Genomic DNA, 22,525 nt, shown 5'->3' with positions numbered 1-22,525 from the left:
CGGGAAACAGGAAAGTGCTCAGGAGGGCAGAAGTAACAGTGGACTGGGCCTGAAAGCTATGACAAGCATAGTTGGCCATCCTCACTTTCTCGTACCAGAGGCTTTGAGATTTTTCCCAACCGCTGTCCAAGATTCTTTGTATTATCTGGAAAGCCTTTTTTCGTACCCTAGACTAAGAGGAGAGAAGAACCAACACAAGAAGCGCCTGAAAAAAGAGATCTGGAACCTCCCCACCCAGTCCCCAGGAGAAGGGGGGGAAAGTGTACAGGAACCCCTTTAACTCTTAAGATTAGGTTTGACCACTTAGTTTGTCCTGACGACATTGTTTAGTTTTTACCTTCTGTCTTATTCTTTTGTCCAAACCCTGCAAGTTTCAATAATAAACTACAATAATCTTGACCCTGGTCTCTTGACTGATCCTTTGCTCCTTGTTTGGTATATTACACGCCTTTTCAAGAAGTGGCACATTTATCAATATTGTACAGTTCTAAATGCATATGAGCAATATATTGATATATTGTGGAATGTGCTACTGTCTTTTGAGTGGCTGAAGCCCACTTTGAAAATATTTTTCAGCCTTCATTTGCAAAGTCTGTCCAAGTGCTCCTGGTGTTACTGGACACGGACCAAGCCCTTACTCCCATATTTTGGGAGCATATTTGACATCTTAGCAACACTGTTTGTCCAAAAATGTAATTTTGTCCCAGACATTGGGACATTTAAGGGGGACCCAAACCACATGATAGAGTAGCCACAAAACCACGTTGTGGCATTACATGTGTCCAAGTTCAGATCTCCCAAAGGTGCACTGTAGCCCTCCTCAAAGCACTGTAACAAATGTTCCTAATGGACATGCCCTAACATTTATCTTTCTCATCCTTCAGCATCTCACTCTGCCTACGCCGGAGGGGCTGAATATCTGCACGTTATTGAGCCAATCTCAGAAGGAGACTCAGCGTGTGTCTACTCTTCAGCTTCTGCGCAAGGTTGTGCAGATTCCAGAGAATGAATCTGAGCTAGCAGATGTCCTCGCACTGATCCATGAACTCAACAGCTCGCGCTTCATCCTGTCCGACATGAGCGAGGAAACAGTCACCATCGAGCAGACCTCTTGGTCCAACTACTATGAGTCACCAGCAACTGAGTGCCTTCTGTGTGGCAGCCCCTTATTCAAAGGAGAGAAAGAGTAAGAGATACTTCCAACATGTTTGCCTGTTCAGTGAATGACCAGCAATGCCTCCTCAGTGAGCAACTAACATTGCCTGTATTAATGCATGTCTGACCAACTTGTAAATAGGGGGCACTCTCGCCATATGGACAACCATACATGTTTTGTGAGGTATGGATGGTTTATGGTCCCTGACTAGTAAAGGCATAATAAAAAGTGTAATAGGTTTTTGGAAACACAATATATGATACTTTTGAAATTGTCACTTTGCAGATTCAGGGTGAGTGGCATGTACATAAACGTGCATGAGAACTAAAAAATCTTTGCGACTTTAGCTTGTTTTAGTTGAATTTGCCATCACTGAAGTTGTAAATTGTTATCGTTTGGCAATTTTGTGTGAGCTACTCCGTTGCAAAATGTTGGAGATGACTGTTTATCTTTGCTTGTGTTTTGCACCGGCAAATAGATAGGTGTGGTAGAGGAGACACTGTAGTGGGTCTGTAAAATAATGTTGTAGATTTGCTGTGAGTACTGTTAGTTTGTGCATTGTAGCTGTGTGTTATGTCTTTAGAATATGCATGCTGTGCAGATTTGGTAATTTTTTTTAACATCTTTAATTGTCTCTTTCAGTTCTTTTGTTGGCCCTCAGGAGTGCTGGCTGCTTACGGCGATCCGGTTGCAGGTGGTTACTGCTCAGGCGAAGATGTGTCTGAATCCCCAGTGCCTGGCACTGCACAGCTTCACTGACATCTACACTGGTAATAAACTGCATTTGTTTAACCCATTTCTTAAGCCTTCTCTTGAGAATCTATAAATGCTGCCTTGGAGGAGACCAGAAAATTAATGTGATAAACATTGTGTGATGTGTGCAGGAACCCTAAATTGCCAAGACGCATATTCCCACATGACAATTCAAACATGGTAGAAATAGGGGGGACGTGGCCAACATCGGAGCGATGAGGACGTGAGCCCCTGGAGCTCCGGCAGCCGCCGCAAACATCCTGATTGAATAGCCTGCTATGAGAGGCTAATCGACCCAAAACGCTCTCCTCCTGTGGGTAAGCGCCTCGGGCACACACGGACAAAGTTGCGGGCCAAAACGCGACATTCTGAGCAGGTTAGGTGTGGCGGAGTAAAGACGACACGAGCGCGGCAATACGCAAACAAAATGGCCACGCCCTTAGGAATGGAACCGGGAAGAAGAGAGCCGCGCTGAAAGAGACCCGCGACTGTGCCCACCCTGGACGGTGAGTGGATAGGCCGTCAACCGCATACCCCTACACCACCCGAACTGCTGCACGGGAGCCCCGACAGTCTCTGGCTGGAGAGACGAAGCAGGCGAGAGCCTCGGCAGGCAATGCGGCGAGCCGAGACGGCCTCAGCGCTGGGAGAGGACCGGGCTGTGTGCCGCATCGGAACGAACCTCATAGACTTCTGAGTCCCGGAACAGACGCCGCGGCTTTCGGGAGAGGGGGAGCTGCGTGCCCGATAAACAAGTATAACCCCAACGCCGGGTGTGGACGGCGCAGCTCAGGGGTGCAGCGGAGGTGTCAGCGGAAGTGAGGGCCCAGCGGACACGTGACCTGAAACGCGCCAGCCGGACTTGGCCACTATCTATCCTGGGGAGGCTGCTGCAACCCCCCTGTCCACGGTCAACAGCCGACCGCGGCCGGGGGCCCTTCTCCCTCTCCCCTCCCCCCAAAAGAGGGGGGAAAACAGACGGTCCAGAGCACGGCACAGCACCACTGGCCCACACCCACGACGCGGCCCAGAAGCGGAGAACAGATACGCGGAATCCACCGCATGCATACTTGAATGGTGGGCTGTAAACTGGGGGAGGCCTGCCAGTATTTGGAAGTTACCCGCGACCACGGGTGCAGGAAACAGGATTCCTTTATCTCCCTCCCACCCCCGACACATTGGCGCAGCATCCGCACTGAGTGGGAACGGTTCACAGAGCAGAATCGTCGACAGCTGCATCTGCAAACCTGCAACCCGGCCGCAGCAGAACAAGAAAAGCAGGACGGGGAAATCACTAAGGACAGCGGGTGCCCGCATCAGACAGACCACACGCCCGCCATCGACACATTGAGAGTCACCTTCAATCCTTGCAACCAAATAGCATCACAGGCAGATATCCAGCAAGGGCAAGGACAAATCTAAAAGGCTGATCTCCCAGAGCAGGATAGACCAATTCACCACACCATCAATGAACAGCCAGCCAGAGCAAGATCAACTAGACACCATGGCAGACATGGAGAGCACGATATCATTAAAGGACATCATGGCGGCCATAGCGGACTCGCGCGCCTCTATGGAACAGAAAATGGACGGGATCAGCACAGACGTCTCCCTCCTGCGCCACGATCTCCAGAAGTTGACATCACGCACCGGAGAGGCAGAACAACGCATATCTGGCACGGAGGATGGAATAAGAAACATAGAACAACAACTGGCTAGAGTCACAACGCGCCTGAAAACCATGGAGGAGCGAGTGGATGAGAGCGAGGGAAGATCTAGGCGCAACAACGTTAGGATCCTGGGATTACCGGAGAAAGCAGAAGGCCCACAGATGGAGCTATTTCTGGAGCAGCTGCTCACAGATATGTTCGAAGCAAATACGTTCTCTAACTTTTTCTCCATTGAACTGGCCCATCGTGTACCAACGGGTCGTCCATTGCCAGGCGCCCCACCCCGAACAGTGATCGCCAAACTGTTGAACTATCGTGACCGCAAGGGCGAAAGGCACTCTTACCTACAATGGATCCAAAATAGCATTTTTCCCGGACTACACCAGAGAAGTCCAGAAGGCTAGACAATCGTTTGACCAACTGAAAAAACAGCTGCAGTCCCTCAAGGTGAAATACGGCCTAATGTTGCCTGCCCAACTCAAAATTTACCACGGAGGTACGACGGTCCACTTCATCGACCCCAAAGAAGCGTGGAAATGGGTGGAACAACACATCGAGGGAGATTGGACGGTGACAAGAGGCAACAGAAACCGAGGCAGACTATTCCGTGCTCGACCAGGTCCAGAACCGCCAGACCAACGACCACCTGCACCGGGACTCGCACTACAGCCGCAGGAATGAGAGCATCGACTCCTGAAATGTATGAGAGAAGGAACACTTGCGACCCTACTATATGGGGTTTAAGGTACTGTAGATCAACTCAATGCTAAATATGGGTACAGAACAGCCACGTAGAAACATACAGCTAAGCGGCCAGCCCAGACGGAAGCCCCCCCTTCCCCTGGGATGTCACTGTGCGACATCACACCGGGACATGTCTGGAACTTACGCACAGGGACACAGGTCCAAGCAGTTTATTTGTTAGTGGGCTCACTCAGCTACGGTTTAGCTGAGGTTTAAAGTTGAATGTTCGGGCGACAGATGCTTCGAGTTGGAAGGAGTATAGGATGGGGGATGGGTAGTTTGTTAAACGTTATTACTGTTAAGAAAGGGGTCCAGGGTCGACATCCAGAATGCTTTGCCACAACACCACCAGCAAATGACACGTGCACACGGTGCTATGAACCAGAGTCTAACCCTTACTCCTCGCTAAATGGCCGCCACAAACGTAGACGGCAGAGCCCTACGACTCCTAACCTGGAATGTTAACGGGATGGGAGGTGGGATCAAAAGGCGACTCATCACACAGCTCCTAAAACGGCACACACCTGATGTGGCTTTCCTAACTGAGACCCACTTAGCAGGTACTACATGTAATTTGTTCAAACGCACGAACTACAGAACTGCAATACATGCTGGGTTCACCACAGGCTCCCGTGGGGTACTTATATTAATACACAAACGCCTGCCCCTGACCATGACATGGTTGATCCAAGACACTAGTGGCAGGTTTACACTCATTTCGGGAACACTATGGAACCAGACGATAGCCCTGCTCGGGATCTACTCACCACCAGCACTGATTACCACATTGCTACAGGATATTACACCTCTGATATCGGGAGATAACTCAGACCTAATGATAATTGGGGGCGACTTCAACGAAGTCATGGAGGTGGGGATGGACCGCTCACACTTAAGAGGTAGAAACCCCACTGCGCGAACCAAGTTAGCAGCGTTCACCGCGGCGATGGGGCTGCGAGACGTGTGGCGTGATCTGCACCCCGGCAAGAGAGAATACTCCTTCCACTCAGGGGCACATGCCTCCTTATCACGACTAGATTACTTCTTTCTGCCGGGGCCAGAGACCCACAGGGCCGCAATGGCAACTCTACTGCCGCGTGGCATATCAGATCACTCCCCCTTGCTAATCGAGCTTAACATGACTAGACCACGTCCGCCTCCCTCCTGGCGCTTAAATAATTACTACTTAGGCCTCCCATACTTTCTGGAACAAATACAAGAAGCGACTAAAACATACTTCGAGTTAAACACAGGATCGGTGGACGATCCCGAGACCCTGTGGGAGGCGCTCAAACCGGTGCTGAGAGGCGAGATTCTGTCATGGTCTGCTGCACATAAAAAGAAACATCAACAGAAACTAACAGAAGCCGAAGACCAAGTGACACAGGCTGAGCTAAACCACTTGGCGGCAGACTAGCCGGCAACAAATTGAGCATTAATACTTGCCCAAAAACGTCTACAGAACGTGGCACTAGATAAAGCTAGACAAGCGCATAAGACGATGAGAGCCAGAATATATGAGACCGGTGATAAGGCCGGCAAAATGCTAGCTTGGTTAGAAAAACGCGAAACAGGCAGCAGCCAGGTCAGAGAGATAAGATCAGAAAATGGGGAACCCTTACTGACCGACCGAGATATAGCCGAGGGCTTCGCAGCTTACTACACAGAGCTATATAGGCCACCCACACTGCCTTGCAACAGCTCGGTACTAAACGACATAACCCTCCCCATGCTCGACACAGAACAGCAGGCTCTACTTGAGAGAGATATTACAGAGGAGGAATTGATAGCGGCCATGGCGGAACTCCAGACAGGGAAAACACCAGGGCCAAACGGCTTCCCGATTGAGATGTGGCGTAAATTGGGTACGAACGAAATTGCCCCCCACCTGCTACGAATGTTCCTACAATCCAAAGAGCGAGGATGCCTACCGGCAGACCTCCGGAAAGCCACAATAATTGTGATCCCCAAAGCTGACAAACCGCCGGACCTCTGTAGCTCATATCGACCAATTTCACTCATAAATAGCGAGACCAAAATATTAGCAAAAGTGCTAGCCAACCGCTTGCAACAGGTCATTACGACATTAATCCACCCTGACCAGTGCGGTTTTATGCCTAAACAGTCCACCCGCATGAACATTCACAGGCTACATACAGTAATTGGGGAAGCGCCCACCACCCGAGGTCCCCTGGCCGTACTTGCGATTGACTTTGAAAAGGCCTTCGACTCTGTGTATTGGGAGGCACTCTGGGAAATAATGCGCAGGATGGGGTTCGGCCCCCAGTTCCTGAGCTGGGTACAACTCCTATACAAATCCCCTGAGGCACAAATGAGGGTGAATGGGTGGCCGTCGCATACCTTTAAGCTTGGGAAGGGAACCAGACAGGGGTGCCCACTGTCCGCCATGATATTCGCCCTGGCCATAGAACCGCTAGCAGAGGCATTGAGAACGTCACCGACCTGGCGCGGTATTCAATGGGAAGACGGACGAGAGGATAGAGTCTCCCTGTACGCGGACGACCTGCTTCTTTACTTAAAAGACCCAAACCAAGCCTGCCCTGTGATTATAGACATACTAGAGGGCTACGGTGCTTTCAGCGGGCTGCGAGTAAACTGGTCTAAATCAACTCTGTTCCCAATAGGCACCACAACCTCTATACTACCAGCCAATTGTCCCTTTCGCTTGGAAACTGAGCGGTTTAAATACCTCGGCATTCAGATAACTAACGACTTCAGCAAATATGTGACCAACAACCTCCACCAGATAACAACCAGATTCACAGAAGATACCAGACACTGGGTCTCTCTCCCGTTGACTCTACTAGGAAGGGCAGCATTATTCAAAATGATGGCTCTCCCACGTTTTTTATACATACTACAAAACACCCCATTACACATCCCAGCGAAAGAATTCAAAAAGATAGACAGCGCACTAAGGAAACTCCTCTGGAACAATGGGCATCCATGCATTGCACTGAGCACCCTGCAGCGCTCCATATGGGAGGGAGGAATAGGGCTCCCCCGCCTCCAGTCCTACTACTGGGCCAGCCAAATGGCAGTGGTCAATGACTTACTGCACGGGGACACTACGTTGCCACACAATAGACTGGGGAGCATCGGATGACGCGACAGACCTCGAACTGAACTCCTTTACAGAGCAATAGGTAATTCAACCCCACAGTCCATGCACTCACACATCGCCCGAGTTTGGAAAGACACACACAGATTCCTGGGATGGGAAGGGAAAATCACCCCACTACAACCACTGTGGAACAACAGGAATCTACCTGAGGTGAATAAGCTTCCGCACATGGTCACAACATGATATCAATACAGTGGGCGATATGGTGGAGGGGGGTAGACTGGTATCCTTTGAAACCCTTGAATCCAGATTTCACCTCCCAGGCACTGAACGGTTCCAATATGCGCAGATGCGGCATGCCCTGCAAGCACACCTCCCAGCACTAGAAGACATGGCTGAAAGCACTCCCCTAGAAAGGAACATAGTTGAGGCAAACATCAAGAATAAAGTAACGTCCACCATGTACAATGTAATTACTTCCTTTGCCACCACCGAACTAACCAGCCTAAAAATCAAATGGGAAAGGGAGATAGGGCCTATACAACCGGAAGACTGGGTGGGGGCTCTCATGTTCCCTCGGGAGGTGGCCATTTCGGCCAGACTCAGACTACTCCAGCTCAAAATACTACATAGGATCTACTACCCAAGGGTGGCGCTATATCGCTGGGGGAAAACAACTGACCCACACTGTCTACGGTGCAAGAGGGAAGAGGGCACCTTCTTCCACATACTGTGGGACTGTAACCATATACAACAGTACTGGCAAAAATGTTGCGATGAACTCTCGCGGGTACTGGGGAGAACAATACACAGAGATCCGAAGCTATTCCTGCTTGGGGTGGAGGAGGAGGGGGAAATGTCTAAATACGAGAGGTTGCTCCTATCGATGACATCAGCAATAATCAAAAGGAACATTGCACAATTGTGGGGATCGGAAATAACACCGCAGTATGAACAATGGGTGACGGACGTCAACATTTGCATTGCAATGGAACGAAGGGTATATACAGCCAGGGGGTGCCCGAGGAAGGCGGACAAGATATGGAATAAATGGGAGGAGGCCCAGTGAACGACTATACCAACTCGTATAAAGGACGATAAGGCACAGTGTACACAAGTAGTATAAAAGTAATCTGATCTGGCACATAGCGTGAGAAATAATGAACATTGCAATACCCTTTCTTCCCTTTCTTTTTCCTTTTTCTTTTTTATTTTTCTCCTTTATTCTTCTAACACCTAATCAAGAATTGTTTTATTGGTTATATAGGTGGAATGTTCATATGAAGAATGTATGTTTAATGTTGTTAAGATGGAAAACAATAAAATGTGTTATAAAAAAAAACATGGTAAAAATAGCTCTGCATTCTTCTAAAAGCATTATAATGTCAAAGGGCTATCCTTCGACTTATGGTCAGCACCAAGAGTCTTTACAAAGCATCTAGTGACAATTGAAACACATTTGAGGAGGCTTAAAATAATGCTATATAATGAGTTCATTCATTTATCTCTGTTATGAAGCCGAATGGTGGTACATATGTGTAGCCTCCTTTTACACTGCCTGTTCTTTTCCAGTCAATCAGCTGATGTTGTCCCTCAAGTGATAACACAAAATTCTGTTCTAGTAGACACTGCTGGGCATGAAGAAGAGCACTAGTCAAGCTGACGTAAGAGAGACTTCAAAGTCGCATCTCCATGGATTGAAGTCTGTGTCTGGGACAGACAGTGTTGCTTAGAATGTTTCTCATGCAAACCACTGATACCTTTATGGAAATAGATTTAGAGCTAGAGCTAGATTTTGAGGTGCAACAAGCCAAAAGGCGGATGGAAGGGTGGAATCAAGATAATAGCCAAATGTGGAAGTGCACTGACTTAGTAGCCACACAAGTCAAATGTAACCAACGGCATGCCCGATCAGGATTCAACGCACCAAGTAACAAACATGAAGGACACTCCCGCTGGAGGTAATTATGCTAAAACAGTATGACGTTTGAAACCTGTGATCAACACAAGATCAATGCTTGCAGATCAACATTTTAGCATTGCAAACCAATCAGTGGGCACGAAGGACTTTCCTGCCAGTGATGTATGACAAGTCAAAAAGGATAACAATAGACAATACAGCAGCCCTGTATTAAATAGAGAAACACGGAGGGGACAGCTCTTTATTAAATAAAGAAACAAGGAGAGAACAATCTCTACCAGCTATGGCAGTGTGTCAGAATGCACACGCATATCTTAAACTAAACTCTTTGAATTCTTCCATACCTAGACATTGGTCCCCAAGGGCGTTCCAACCAGAGCTCATTGCGGCCATACAAATGTGGAAATGGTGCTAGTGCCTCAAGGCAAAGGGCAACTCCCGAAGAAGCAGCGCAAGTCCGTGTGTGCCTGTGTTCAACTGGGAAGCCAGCTGTCGTCAACCAGCAGCGACTGATAAGGTAAGTGTGGTCTGGGTGCGGAGTACTGCAATTACTGTACTCCACTAATACCTTCCACTCTTATGGCCTTTCTTAACTTGGCAGACCAATGCAGCCGGATAGTAAGTAGTTTTCTTCTAATCACCACTGTGTTCCAGTTGTAGGTAATTCTCAATTTATTGCTGTTGCTTAAACTTGGGCGTTTTCGTACTTGCCAGTTTCTCAAATCTAGCTGTTCTTTACTCACTGCTGTATCTCAAATCTAGCCGTTTTCCCCATCCAGCACCATGTGCCTGTTCTAGGGGTCTTCATACAGCTGGGTGTTCTTCCCTTCGCTTAAGTGTCTCCCCAACTACTGTCTTTTTTTCTAGTTGTCCTCTCTAGCAATGTTTCAGCTCCAAGTGCTCCTTTAGTACAGCTGTGTTCAAGCTCTAGGTGTTGTTTTTTTTCCCACGACAAATAAACTCATCCTTCTGCATATACCACTCAAACTCTGAACTAAACACAACCATACCTCTACAGCACAACAACTTGTATGCACTTCACTACACCACAACAACTAAACAAACCACACATAGCCTCGCCCAACAGAATATGGCGGCTACCAACAGAAAAACACAACTATGCTCAGTGAACAGTGTCAACCGATCTGAAGCGGCCAACAGCACATCACAGCTATCTTGCTCTTTTCTCCCGGTCAGTCCTGCTAACCTACCCTCACTCTCCCCCCTTGCTTTGCAGATCCGCCAGGGCACCAAGGGGCCACGCATATGGTGACAGTGCGCGGTTTAAGCACCTTTAACATAACATAACATAGCTATTGCTTAAAGGTAAGGCATCATCGGCATAGGCATACACACATCACTATTAATTATGCTGGGTAACGTAAAATTCACCTTTGGTGACTTTGACCTCTTGCCCTGAAGGAGAGTAGTAACTCCCATTATTATTAAGTCCCATTAAAACGAGGATTACAAAATTCTTAACATTACCAAAGGTGCTTCCTATTTTTCGCTCAATCTGTCTGACATATCTAAGAGCTCTGCTCAGAGAAGTCTGTCCAATATAAATGTAAAATGTAGCTATGCAGCTGTCAAAAAAATAGAAAGATATGTGAGTCTATTGTGTCTCTGTTGCCTGTTTATATTGTATACTATGTTTTCCTAGCTTTCCTGCTATGGATAGGAGGAAGTAGCATGCCACTTGATATTTCCCATTTGAACATTTAATTGATAACAAGATATATCAATTTTAGCTCAGACATTGGTTATTTCTGAAGGATTTGCAAGAATATCAAGTTGCTATATTTATTAAAGGTATTTATAAAAAAACAGTCTCCATGTTCTTTTAACCACCATAAATAGGACCAAATTCATCCATTTTAACCAAATATTTCCACCTTTCATGAATGCATTCTTCAAAATAAAATGCTATACAATGGGTTTGCAATTGTATTTCTAATTTCTTAGATCATTATTACATTTGTGTGTGTGTTTGTGTGTGCATGATTTACTTATAGTGTTGCACAAATGTGTGTCCAGGTATTGTCTCCGCAACCTGAATCATGCTAACCGATTCTCATATAATTTAGTGGATTGCTTTCAATCAAAAATGAAACGTAGGCCTCTATTTGTGTGCCTTTTAATCTAGGTTTATGGGAATCCAATACAAAGTGCTTTAATTGATCCTTTTGTAACTGTATTTGGTGTACTGTGTAATCAAAACAGTTTCCCAAATGCTTCTTTGCCTTTGCCACTAGTTTTAGTGTACCTGCTAATATCACTAGTTATTTCTCAAAATGCTTTCCTTGTATCTCTTTGAATAATGCATTTTATTAATTTAATTTAAGTAGCACTAGGTTTGCTTTAAATGAGAATTCTAAAGATTTGTTTTTAATTTGACTTCTTTTTAATCTGGCATCTTGTTGGAGTTCACATCTTCTGGCGCTCTCACATCTACTTGGTGCTCTTTCTTCTGCATGGGCTCTGTGCATCCTGCATGGATTGCATGGGTATCTAGTATGGTACCGGACATCGTCCTTCTTATCTCAAGCTAATCCTATGCCCTTTATATACTATTTTGAGGGCTAATTCAGTGGAATCTCAAGTGCAACTTGCTGAGACTTACATTACTTCACCGGATGCTGATGTTCCAGTGTGCATTTTGCTTTTAGTTGTGTTTACTGTTGGTTATCTCATTCAGTAAAAAAAAAGTCCCTATCTAATTGGTTTATTATCCATTGCACAATCTGCTGTTCTGTGCATTCTGATTGCTTCATCAGTTTAGAACAGGGAGTTGTTTTTAAATTGTGTTTCCTGCAATTGCAAAATGGTTTTTAGGCATTACAATTTTTGGAAGTAAAACGCCAGCCTTTTATTGGACTTTCACAATATATCAAACATAGTACATGTACCTTACTGATATTTTCAAGAACTATGCTTTTTCTAAGCACTTTAGAAAGGTATATATGTGTGCAATTAATGCATAGCTACTTCAGGCCTTGTGATGATGCTATACCAATGATATATTTACCAGCAGTGAATGCATAAGCTTAGTATATTACTATCTCATATTATCCCTACTGTTTAAACTGGCTCTAGCCAATCTATACATGTTAGTATGCATACGAGGTGCCACTTGTACGCTGTACATGATTGTATGCAAGTTCCCTTGTATGTCTCTGCAACTGGTCAAAATGCTAAACGTGTGGTTCCCAAACTTATTTCTACTGTAGAAAAGGCCTAATATATGACAGGGTAGAGCTGATGGGAACTGTACTCCAAAACATCTGGATTGCTCAAGGTTGCAGACCCCTGCTCTAAGAAGGCATGGACAAAAAACCTGCTTTAGTCAGAGTAAGCACTGGGCATGACTACAGGCCGCTGCCCATCTGATCCATCGGGTGGTTGAAAAGTGTGCTTCTGTCCTGCCTCTTTTAAAGTCTGGAATCTGGGGAAGGGTGATGGCCAAATTGGCAGGCACTGTAGATCCAGTACTGTATATTGATGTGAGGGTTTTTAAAGTCACTAACTTACCAAGGTTATTTACAACCGCAGTTTGGCAAAGCCACTCTCTTAAGTTGTGTTGACCAAGCAGCAAGGCTGACCTAAGGGAAAGTGGCCACGGTTGTGTAGTACAATTGAAACTTAGCAGAACTGATAATTAAATGACCGACAAAGGGAAATTATACAAAAATAACACTATTTATTACTACACTACACTATGGCATACTTTAAATAGATATAAATATATCTATATACAGACGCAACTCAAGTAATCCACAATGAGTTGCACACAACCTTAGAATCACAAGCAGTAATTCAAACAATAAATACATTCAACAAAGTAGAAATGGGTGACTGAATTTCAAAAAGGAAAACATTTTGAGGGCATGAGAAGTTTGTTTATGCTTGAACACAGTTTTGATGAGTATTCCCCAGAACGGAAACTGCATTTGGCTGATTCAAATGAATCCGATCCAAAGAAATAAGAGTTGTTGCCGACTTATGGTTATACAACTGAGTGATCCATAATGACAAGGGAGTTCCTCATAAGACTGAAGAAGAAGCAAAAGGAAAAAGAAGGGTCTGATGAATCGCATCCCAAACAGGGCTCCAAAAAGGGTAATGGTGGTAGGGAGTAAACCACCAGGGAAGTTCAACAGGTTTAGTAACACTAGCAGTGTCAAACTGTCACGCCTAGTCTCCGCTTCCCCCCGACTCCTCCTCACCTGTCTCCTCCGGTATCTCTTCCACCCTGGCTGCGGTCTTCTTCTTCTTGCCTCTTTCCCCTTCAGCAGACTTCTTCTCTTTTTTTTGTCGAAGGTAGGGTCGCACTCCCTCGGTAGTCTCCGTGATCCGACTAGTACAGATCTAAGGGATAAACGAGGAGCACGCCCTAGAAATGGGGAAAAAACCCTCCCGGTAAAAAACCCCCAATCAGTATTCCGTTCGTCTTTGGGATAGGAATCTGTGGAATACTGCAAGTCCTGCTGTAGTTGAATGGCAGATGCTACCGCCGCTGCACTCCGAGAATGTTAGAGGAACGCCTACTCCTGGCTCTGCTCGTTCTAGTATCTAGTATCGTGTGGTCTAGTTGACTTCCGAGCAGAGCCTCGGTTCAAAAGAACAAAGGAAAGACGTTCTGCACCATAAAGCGGGTAAGTGGAAAGGAAAATAATGGAAGAGGTAGAAAAAAGGACAGGAGCGAGGGATCAGCCGAAACTACGAACAGCGAAGAGAACGCTGAAAATTCCAGCTGAAATAGGAAACAAGGAAAGAATAACACATACACGGAAGACGCCTGGTAGCACGCGTCGTGAAGTAAGAATAGAAGAAAAGATCCCAACCACCTTACCTGAAAACCTCAGTGCACCGCCAGGGTAAGAAAGTAAAGGGACCTGGACTCGGGGTAAGGAAAGTAGGAAGTCAGGACACGGGAGCGACCTGCAGTAGTTTGGAAGGCTGGATGCTGAAAGCGAATAGCAAAAGTTGGAAAGTCGTTACAACAGGCATGTAACGAAAACGATACAACGCACCGTGCGTTGCTACGGCTTGCTGGTTATAGCTTTCGTCGGCCATCTTGGAATACACTAGACCAGTAATACGAATTGGGCAGCCATCTTAGTAGTACTTCCAACGATAAGCACATTTCCAGGGCTGATGCATGACAGCATGCCCCCTTCGATACTTGCACCCTCCTGGCCTTCCTGGATACAGTCTATGAAAACGCTTTATAAGTAGGGGAGCATGCATATGGGATCTTGGTTCCCACATTCTTTCTGTTACAGGGTATCCTTTCCAATGGACTAGATATTGCAGGGTTCCTTTTCTGTAACGGGAATCTACAATTCTGGCAACTTTGTATTCCTCAGGCTCTTTAGGCGGGGTAATTGCTATTCGCCGGGATCTCTTGTACCGGTCTTCTTGATGGGTCTTGAGTAATGAGGAGTGAAGCACAGGATGTACTCGCCGCAATGAGTGAGGTAGCCTGAGCTTGAAGGCGACAGGGTTGATCTGAGATACGATTGGGTATGGACCTATGTACCTTGCTGCAAATTTCCCCATATGAGTCCAGCGCGGTAGATAACGTGTGGACAACCAAACTAGATCCCCGGGTCTCCAAAGAGGAGCAGGGCTTTGTCTGGTATCCGCATAGGCCTTATACTTCTTGCGGCTATCTTCCAAGGTTTGGAAGGCCTCTTTGTGTGTATGTTTGAGATCCATCAGCAGCTTCTCCAAAGCAGGAGTCGTGGTTTGGCTTCTGAAAGATAATGCTCCTAAATGATGGGGGTTGTAACCATAGGTGCACATGAAAGGACTCATCTTGATAGCCGTGTGATAGGTGTAATTATAGGCGAATTCTGCCATTGGTAACAAGATAGACCAGTTGTCTTGTTCCCTGTTGCAAAAAAAGCAAATGTATTGTTCCAAATTTTAATTCAGTCTTTCTGTTTGTCCGTTAGATTGGGGGTGATATCCTGAGGACAGTGCTTTCTGTATACCCAATTGGCAGCATAGTGCATCCCAAAACTTGGAGGTGAATTACGTGCCCTTGTCCGAAATGATAGACCTTGGTAATCCATGTAATCTTACTATCTCACGGAGGAAGACCGTAGCGGTCTCCGAAGCCGAAGGAACCCCTGAGAGGGCTATGAAGTGGGCTAACTTGGTGAAAGAATCAATTGTCACTAGAACCACCCTTCTCTCCTGAGAAACTGGGAGTTCTACAATAAAGTCCAATGAGAGGTCCTCCCAGGGACCTGTGGGCGTCTTGGCTTGATGTAGAAGCCCGAGTGGTTTATGACGAGGCGTCTTGTTGACTGCACAGACTGGACAGGCTGACACATAAGAAGTGATGTCTCGTCGCATCGATGGCCACCAGAAACTCCTAGATACCTTCTCCCCCTTGTGTCCTGCCAATGGGAGATCATGACAAAAACTGATGGCCTATCGATGAAGGTCATTTGTGGTTACAAATAACGCTGAACGGTGAAACCACAATCCGTTGCGTTCCTGCAGTTGGCTGGACTGTCTTTCTTCCTGAGAACGATGATCGAGTTCACCTTGCACCTTCTTAAGGAATATATTCGCAATAGTGTGGAAACAGTCCTTGAGTAGAATCTTCTCCTTCTTAACTTCTGATAGATCCGTCTCCAACCAGCTCCGCCACACTGTTTTGGGAACCCGGTATGTATGTGATCTGAAAATCAAAATTTGAGAAATAGGCCCAACGTGCATGTCTTGAATTTCTGCACTCCAACTGTTGGAGAACCTTAAGATTCCTATGATCTGTACAGATGACAAACTGATGGGAGGCACCTTGAAGCAGATGTCTCCACTCTTGACAGTCTGCTCGTATAGCTAACAGTTCTCTCTCCAGTACTGAGTAGTTTCTTTCGCTTCCCGTCAAGGTGCGAGAGTAGTAGGCGATGGGTCGTTGTCATGATGCCTACCCCTGGGCATCCGGATCAAGCCCATCAGCCCTGGGAGCAGGCATCCAGACATTTACAAAAACCCCAGCAGCCCCAGCTAGGGGCTGTCTGGGTTCAGTCCTGGCGCCGTAGGCACCAGGCTCATAATAAAAATCAGTCCTGGCGCCATAGGCGCCAGGCTCATAGACATTACTTACCTCATGCAGACCATGCTGCAAATAAATCCAAGCCAACGTGAGGCCTGGATGGGACTATTTTACTACAGGGACTATTTTTGGTGCGGTCCTGGGGAACTTCTTTCATGGGACTACTTTGAAGGCTATTTAAACCACGCCCGAACAGCAGCACATGCTTCGTGTTATTCTGCATCCAGCAGCGTGACTCTCACCGTGCCTGCAGCCAGCATCCAGTCTTCTGCCACGCCCGCGTGCCTGCAGCCAGCATCCAGTCTTCTGCCACGCCTGCCTCGAATCCGGAGCTCCTAGAATAAAGAGGAAGAAAAGGACAAGGTTAGAAAACAAACTTATTTCAAATTCCTCACCTGATTCCGGATCCATTTCATCTCCCGACCTGGAAAGTACATCAGTCCTGCACGCGTCGCTTCGTTCTCACAGCATCTTTCGATCCGGCACTGTCTCCATCATTTCTTCGCCGAACTCCGGCACCTAGGGGCACAAGAATAACAAGGTGAGCCAAGGGAATCAACAAATACCTCTTACCACCATAGACTACCTGATTTACCACCGGCAGTATTATTCTCCATATCCTCATATGCCGCATCTGTAAAGAGGGAGAAAAACAACACGTTAACGCATGCAATAGTTACCAGACAGCGTTGGGTAACACAGACTCTTACCTGAATGCCAGCAGCAGCTACGAGACCTTCTTCTCACGAACTCAGTTGCAACTTAAGGAAGGAAGGGGACAAGAGTGAACATTGGGCACATTGAACTCTTTGAACTTGATACTTAACAACCAATCCCGCCTGGGACTTCAGAGTCAATGCTTACCGGAACTCTCCCAACGCCTTCAAACCAGTGAAGTAACTGGTATCTACGCGCCCCTGCAAGACACACAGGATGGAGAGCTCATCTTTTACAAACATAAGGTGAGGTTACTAAGGGGATATCGGAGGTGATTAGTGGGGGAGAGCGAGAACAGTTGGGAGGCCATCACTAAAACCCATGGGTGGCTAATCCCTGTCTCCACTTGCAGGAAAATACTTCTTCGGGTCCAGCAGACAAGACTAGGCGGGCCAGTCCAGACAGTCATCTCTGCACTAGGCATCACGTTGACGGAGACCGCAGCTGTCCGGGTCCGATCGACACCCCTGTGGGGTCCAGGTGAGCGTAACAGTCGTTCTTCTCCATTGCTACCTTCTTGCAATAATACTGCCCCTAGGGTGCCTCCTGAAGCATCGGTCTCCAAAACAAACGGCTTATCCTGATTCGGCTGAGCCAGAACCGGGGCTGTGGTGAAACGTTCCTTTAATGTATCGAATGCCTCTTGAGCTGCCAAACCCCAATGGAATACTGTACCCTTCTTGAGGAGTGCAGTAATGGGCAATACCAGATCAGAAAAATTGGGTATAAACCGGCGATAAAAGTTTGCCAGTCCTAGGAAACGTTGGATCTCCTTGACTGAAGAGGGTTCTGGCCATCTGTCTATGGCTACCACCTTGTTAGGATCCATACGAATTCCTTTCTCTGACAATATGAATCCTAGATAAGGTATCTCCGTGGTCTCAAAAAGACATTTCTCTGGTTTGGCAAAGAGTTGATTTTCCTTTAATCTACGAAGAACTTCGCACGAGTGTGTCCGGTGTGTCTCTAAGGAAGGGGAGAAGATTAGTATATCATCAAGATATACGACTACTGATATGTACAACATATCAGCGAAGATCTTATCCACGAATCTCTGAAACACCGCTGGGCTGTTTACCAGTCCGAATGGCATGACGCAATACTCGAACAACCCCAGCGGTGTCTTAAATGCGGTCTTCCATTCATCCCCTTTCTTGATCCTTAACAGATGATATGCACCACAGAGATCAAGTTTGGTGAACACCTTGGAATCTGACGGCTTCCAGGATATCTCTGATAAGTGGCATCGGATACCTGTCTCTGATGGTAATGCTGTTCAGGCTCCTGTAATCTATACACGGGCGTAGTTCCTTGGAGTCTTTTTTGGATATAAAAAACAGTGATGCCCCTCCTGAGGACTTTGATGGTCGAATGAGCCCATTCTCCAAGTTAGCTGTGAGGTACTCTTTCAACGCTTCCTTTTCAGTTTGGGATAACGGATACATTTGTCCAAATGGTAGAGAGGTTTCTTCCTTGAGATCTATGCTACAGTCCTCGTGGCGGTGAGGTGGGAGGAGTCTAGGGTTTATGTCTTCAAACACTCTTGCATAAGCCTGATACTGCCCAGGTATGGAGGATATGGAGAGATTGTGCTGAATCTTGGTTAGACTGGAATGTACCTCGCTTGGAAGTTCGCTGGTACTCATGCAGTGTTCTTTCCAGTATTCGGAATCAAAACTTAACTTGTTGCTAGTCCAGTCGATCTTGGGGTTGTGTCTTCTTAACCATGAAACAACCAATATTAATGGAAAATGAGCTGCTCTGATAATGTCTAAGCACAGTGTCTCAACATGATGACTCATCCTTACCATCATAGGCTCCGTTTCCATTGTAATGGGTCCGGATGAGAAAGGGAGCCATCCACACCCTCTACTGGTACTGGTCTGTCTTTCTTCCTCATTGGGATCTGATTTTCCTTAGCCCAAGTCACATCAATAAAATTGCCTGCTGCTCCGCAGTCAAGCATAGCCAGTACTGAGAGGCCCTGCTTCAGTCGGTAAAAAAAGGATATCTGGAACACCATCAGATGATTGTTTTCTATTCCTTCATGAGTGGGTCTGGTAAGATTGCAAGGGTTTGAGCAGTTGTCCCCATGGTCTCCCTTGCAAACACCTGGGGTCTGGTGTTTCCCTGCCTCTTAGAGGGAATGTCTGGACAATCCCTTAGGGTGTGTTTGGACGAACCACAGTACATGCACATGTTTAATTCTTGCCTTCTTCTCCGTTCAGTCCTTGTTAGAGGTCCCCTGGCTGAACCTATTTACATCGGTTCCTCTGGTGTGGGTCTTTCCCTTCTCCCTTGAGGTGGGCTATAGCGAGGCGCCAAACTTCTTCCTCTTCTACTCTCAGCCCTTCTTTCTTGTAATCGGTACTCGATCTGAAGAACTAGCATAACCAGTTCTTGGAAGTTGTTGGGACGAACTACTCTGAGCAGTTCATCCTTCAGATCCTCATTTAACCCTCTTCGGAAAATGGTTTGTTGCGCCGTATTGGGCCATCCCGCGGACACTGCCAGTGCTTGGAATTGCGCAATATAACCCTGCAGATCCTGGTTACCTTGTCGGACATCGAGAAAGACATCATATTTTGAATACTGTATGTCCGAGCATTCGAATTTGTTCTTGAAATCCTGTAGAAACAGAGCGTAATCATTTACCAGAGGGTCCTGGTTGGTCACCATAGGGGTAGCCCACGCCAGGGCACTTCCCGTCAAGTTGGCTATGAGGAACCCAACTCGGGCTCTTCCTGATTCGAAGGCTCGAGGCCGAAAGGAAAAATAGACTGCACAAGCATCAAGGAACTCCTTGATTGACCTAGGATTACCATCGTATTTGCCAAATGTGAATGGCATTGGTGGTATATCATCCCGACTAGCTTCCCTGGTGGCAGCTTGTTGGCGAAGAAGAAGGTTTTCGGCGTGAAGCGACTGCATATCCACTCTGAGGCTCTGTATGGCGTTACACATCTCCTGGATTTGTTCTGGTGACTCCTTTATCTCTTCTGGGCGTTGTATACTGTCACGCCTAGTTTCCGCTTCCCCCGACTCCTCCTCACCTGTCTCCTCCGGTATCTCTTCCACCCTGGCTGCTGTCTTCTTCTTCTTGCCTCATTCCTCTTCAGCAGACTAATTCTCTTTTTTTGTCGAAGGTAGGGACGCGCTGCCTCGGTAGTCTCCGTGATCCGACTAGTACAGATCTAAGGGATAACCGAGGAGCACGCCCTAGAAATGGGGAAAAAAGCCTCCCGGCAAAAAAAAAAAAAATCAGTATTCCGTTCGTCTTTGGGATAGGAATCCGTGGAATACTGCAAGTCCTGCTGTAGTTGAATGGCAGATGCTACCGCGGCTGCACTCCGAATACGTTAGAGGAACGCCTACTCCTGGCTCCGCTCGTTCACAGTGAACTGCAATGAGGCAAGGATCCAGCCTCTAGTATCGTGTGGTCTAGTTGACTTCCGAGCAGAGCCTCGGTTCAAAAGAACAAAGGAAAGACGTTCTGCACCATAAAGCGGGTAAGTGGAAAGGAAAATAATGGAAGAGGTAGAAAAAAGGACAGGAGCGAGGGATCAGCCAAAACTACGAACAGCGAAGAGAACGCTGAAAATTCCGGCTGAAATAGGAAACAAGGAAAGAATAACACATACACGGAAGACGCCTGGTAGCACGCGTTGTGAAGTAAGAATAGAAGAAAAGATCTCAACCACCTTACCTGAAAACCTCAACGCACCGCAAGGGTAAGAAAGTAAAGGGACCTGGACTCGGGGTAAGGAAAGTAGGAAGGCGACCCGCAGTAGTTTGGAAGGCTGGACGCTGAAAGCGAATAGCGAAAGTTGGATGCTGAAAGCGACCAACAGGCACGTAACGAAAACGATACAATGCACCGTGCGTTGCTACGGCTTGCTGGTTATAGCTTTCGTCGGCCATCTTGGAATACACTAGACCAGTAATACGAAATGGGCGGCCATCTTAGTAGTACTTCCAACGATAAGCAAATTTCCAGGGCTGATGCATGATACAAACAGGAGTGTGGTTTGTGGGGCTAGTGACAATACAAAAGGAGACCCCAGATATATGGGCAAGCCCTTGCAGTTCCCATCTGTCAGCTTAGTCTTCTGTCAGAGGATGGAAGTATGATGACAGGTGAATCTTTTCACTCTGGTGCCCAATGCCCATAGGCGTTCAGGCAAATGGTCTTCTGTCTGAAACAATCCACCTGGATCAAGTATTGGGTCTCAGACAAAGAAGGCTCAGGCTAAGCCTTCTGCCAAGGCAAAGGAGAAGCCCAGAGTCTCAAAGAGTAAGAAGTGTACTAAGAACCTATGACGTCCTCGAAGATGCCACCTCCCGTCTTTCCTGATGTGACCGAGCCTCTTGAAACTCATCAAACTCCTAACAGAGAAGAGGAAGAAACTTTGCATAAACTAGAAGAGCTGAATCTGAGAGAACACCCTGACCTGCGATCCTTGTTCTCAGATGGTGGCCCATCTAGGGCAAAATGTGGTAAGGGACAAAAAGGGAGTGTACCTCCCTTGAAGGCCTGAGAATGCAGGTTGCTTCCCAAGCAGAGGTGGAAGCCCCTGTGAAGCACATCATTTACTTGGAGGATGGGCTACTGCAAAGTGAGACCAAACCAGAGCGTATACTCCTGGGCACCCTAGGAAGTTGGTGATCCCCTGGACGTTAGATGCTTCTTATTGCAGTTGGTACATGAGGTGCCTCTCTCAGGTCATCGTGGTGTTAAGAAGACTAAAGCAATGCTTTCATTGTACTTTTTCTGGTCCAAGATTGGAGCCTCATAAAAGGTCACTGCAAACCTTGCAGGCAGCAGGTGTATCCGTGTTAGGTAGATTATACCACTAGGTACCCTCAAACAATCTCAATGAGAACAGTTTCTGCTCTGTCAGTGACCCATACCATGCTAGGTTTCTTTACCTGAGTTATTTTCCCTCAGTTGCATCTGACATGGATACCAGCTTCATGTCCCACTTAATGGCAGCTATGTGAAGACTTGTGGAGTTCTCAATTGCATATAATCCTGAAATCAATGGTTTTGTGGAAAGGTTCAACAGACCCTTTAAGAGCATGATGGGTGCTCTTGAAGAACTCCTCAGGAGGAAGTGAGATCACCTCCTACCATGCCCTTTCTTTGCCTACAGGGAAGTTACAAGAGGGTTTAAGATTTAGCCCTTTTGGGCATTCAACCAGAGGCCCCTTAGCCTTGATTAAAGAAGGTTGGGAGGCTTCTCCCACCTCATCTGCCTTAAATGTGGTGGATTATGTGCTAGGCCTCAGGAAGATAATTTCCATGAAGATGACGAAGGCAAGTTAAAACTTGAGCTGGTCAGATACTAGTAAAGCACTGGTATGACCGGAAGGGGTCTCGGGTAGAGTTAACTCCAGGAAAAAA

The 22,525-nt window shown here is 46.8% G+C and overlaps 1 protein-coding gene across 3 annotated transcripts in view; it reads left to right on the top strand.

Moving 5' to 3' along the window:
• The window catches only part of HMGXB3 (HMG-box containing 3), a 1,885,602-nt gene that overhangs the window by 1,202,649 nt on the left and 660,428 nt on the right, over nt 1–22,525 (top strand). For all 3 annotated transcript variants that reach the window (XM_069654075.1, XM_069654073.1, XM_069654076.1), the window contains 2 exons: nt 885–1,186; nt 1,799–1,926. In XM_069654075.1, coding sequence (XP_069510176.1) covers nt 885–1,186; nt 1,799–1,926 — 430 coding nt within the window. The remainder of the gene's footprint in view (nt 1–884; nt 1,187–1,798; nt 1,927–22,525) is intronic.

Source organism: Ambystoma mexicanum, chromosome 3q (assembly GCF_040938575.1).
Source record: "Ambystoma mexicanum isolate Mex_15411 chromosome 3q, UKY_AmexF1_1, whole genome shotgun sequence".
Lineage (NCBI taxonomy): Eukaryota > Metazoa > Chordata > Amphibia > Caudata > Ambystomatidae > Ambystoma > Ambystoma mexicanum.
Note: the sequence above shows the minus strand (reverse complement) of the source record. Positions and strands in the feature narration are given on the sequence as shown.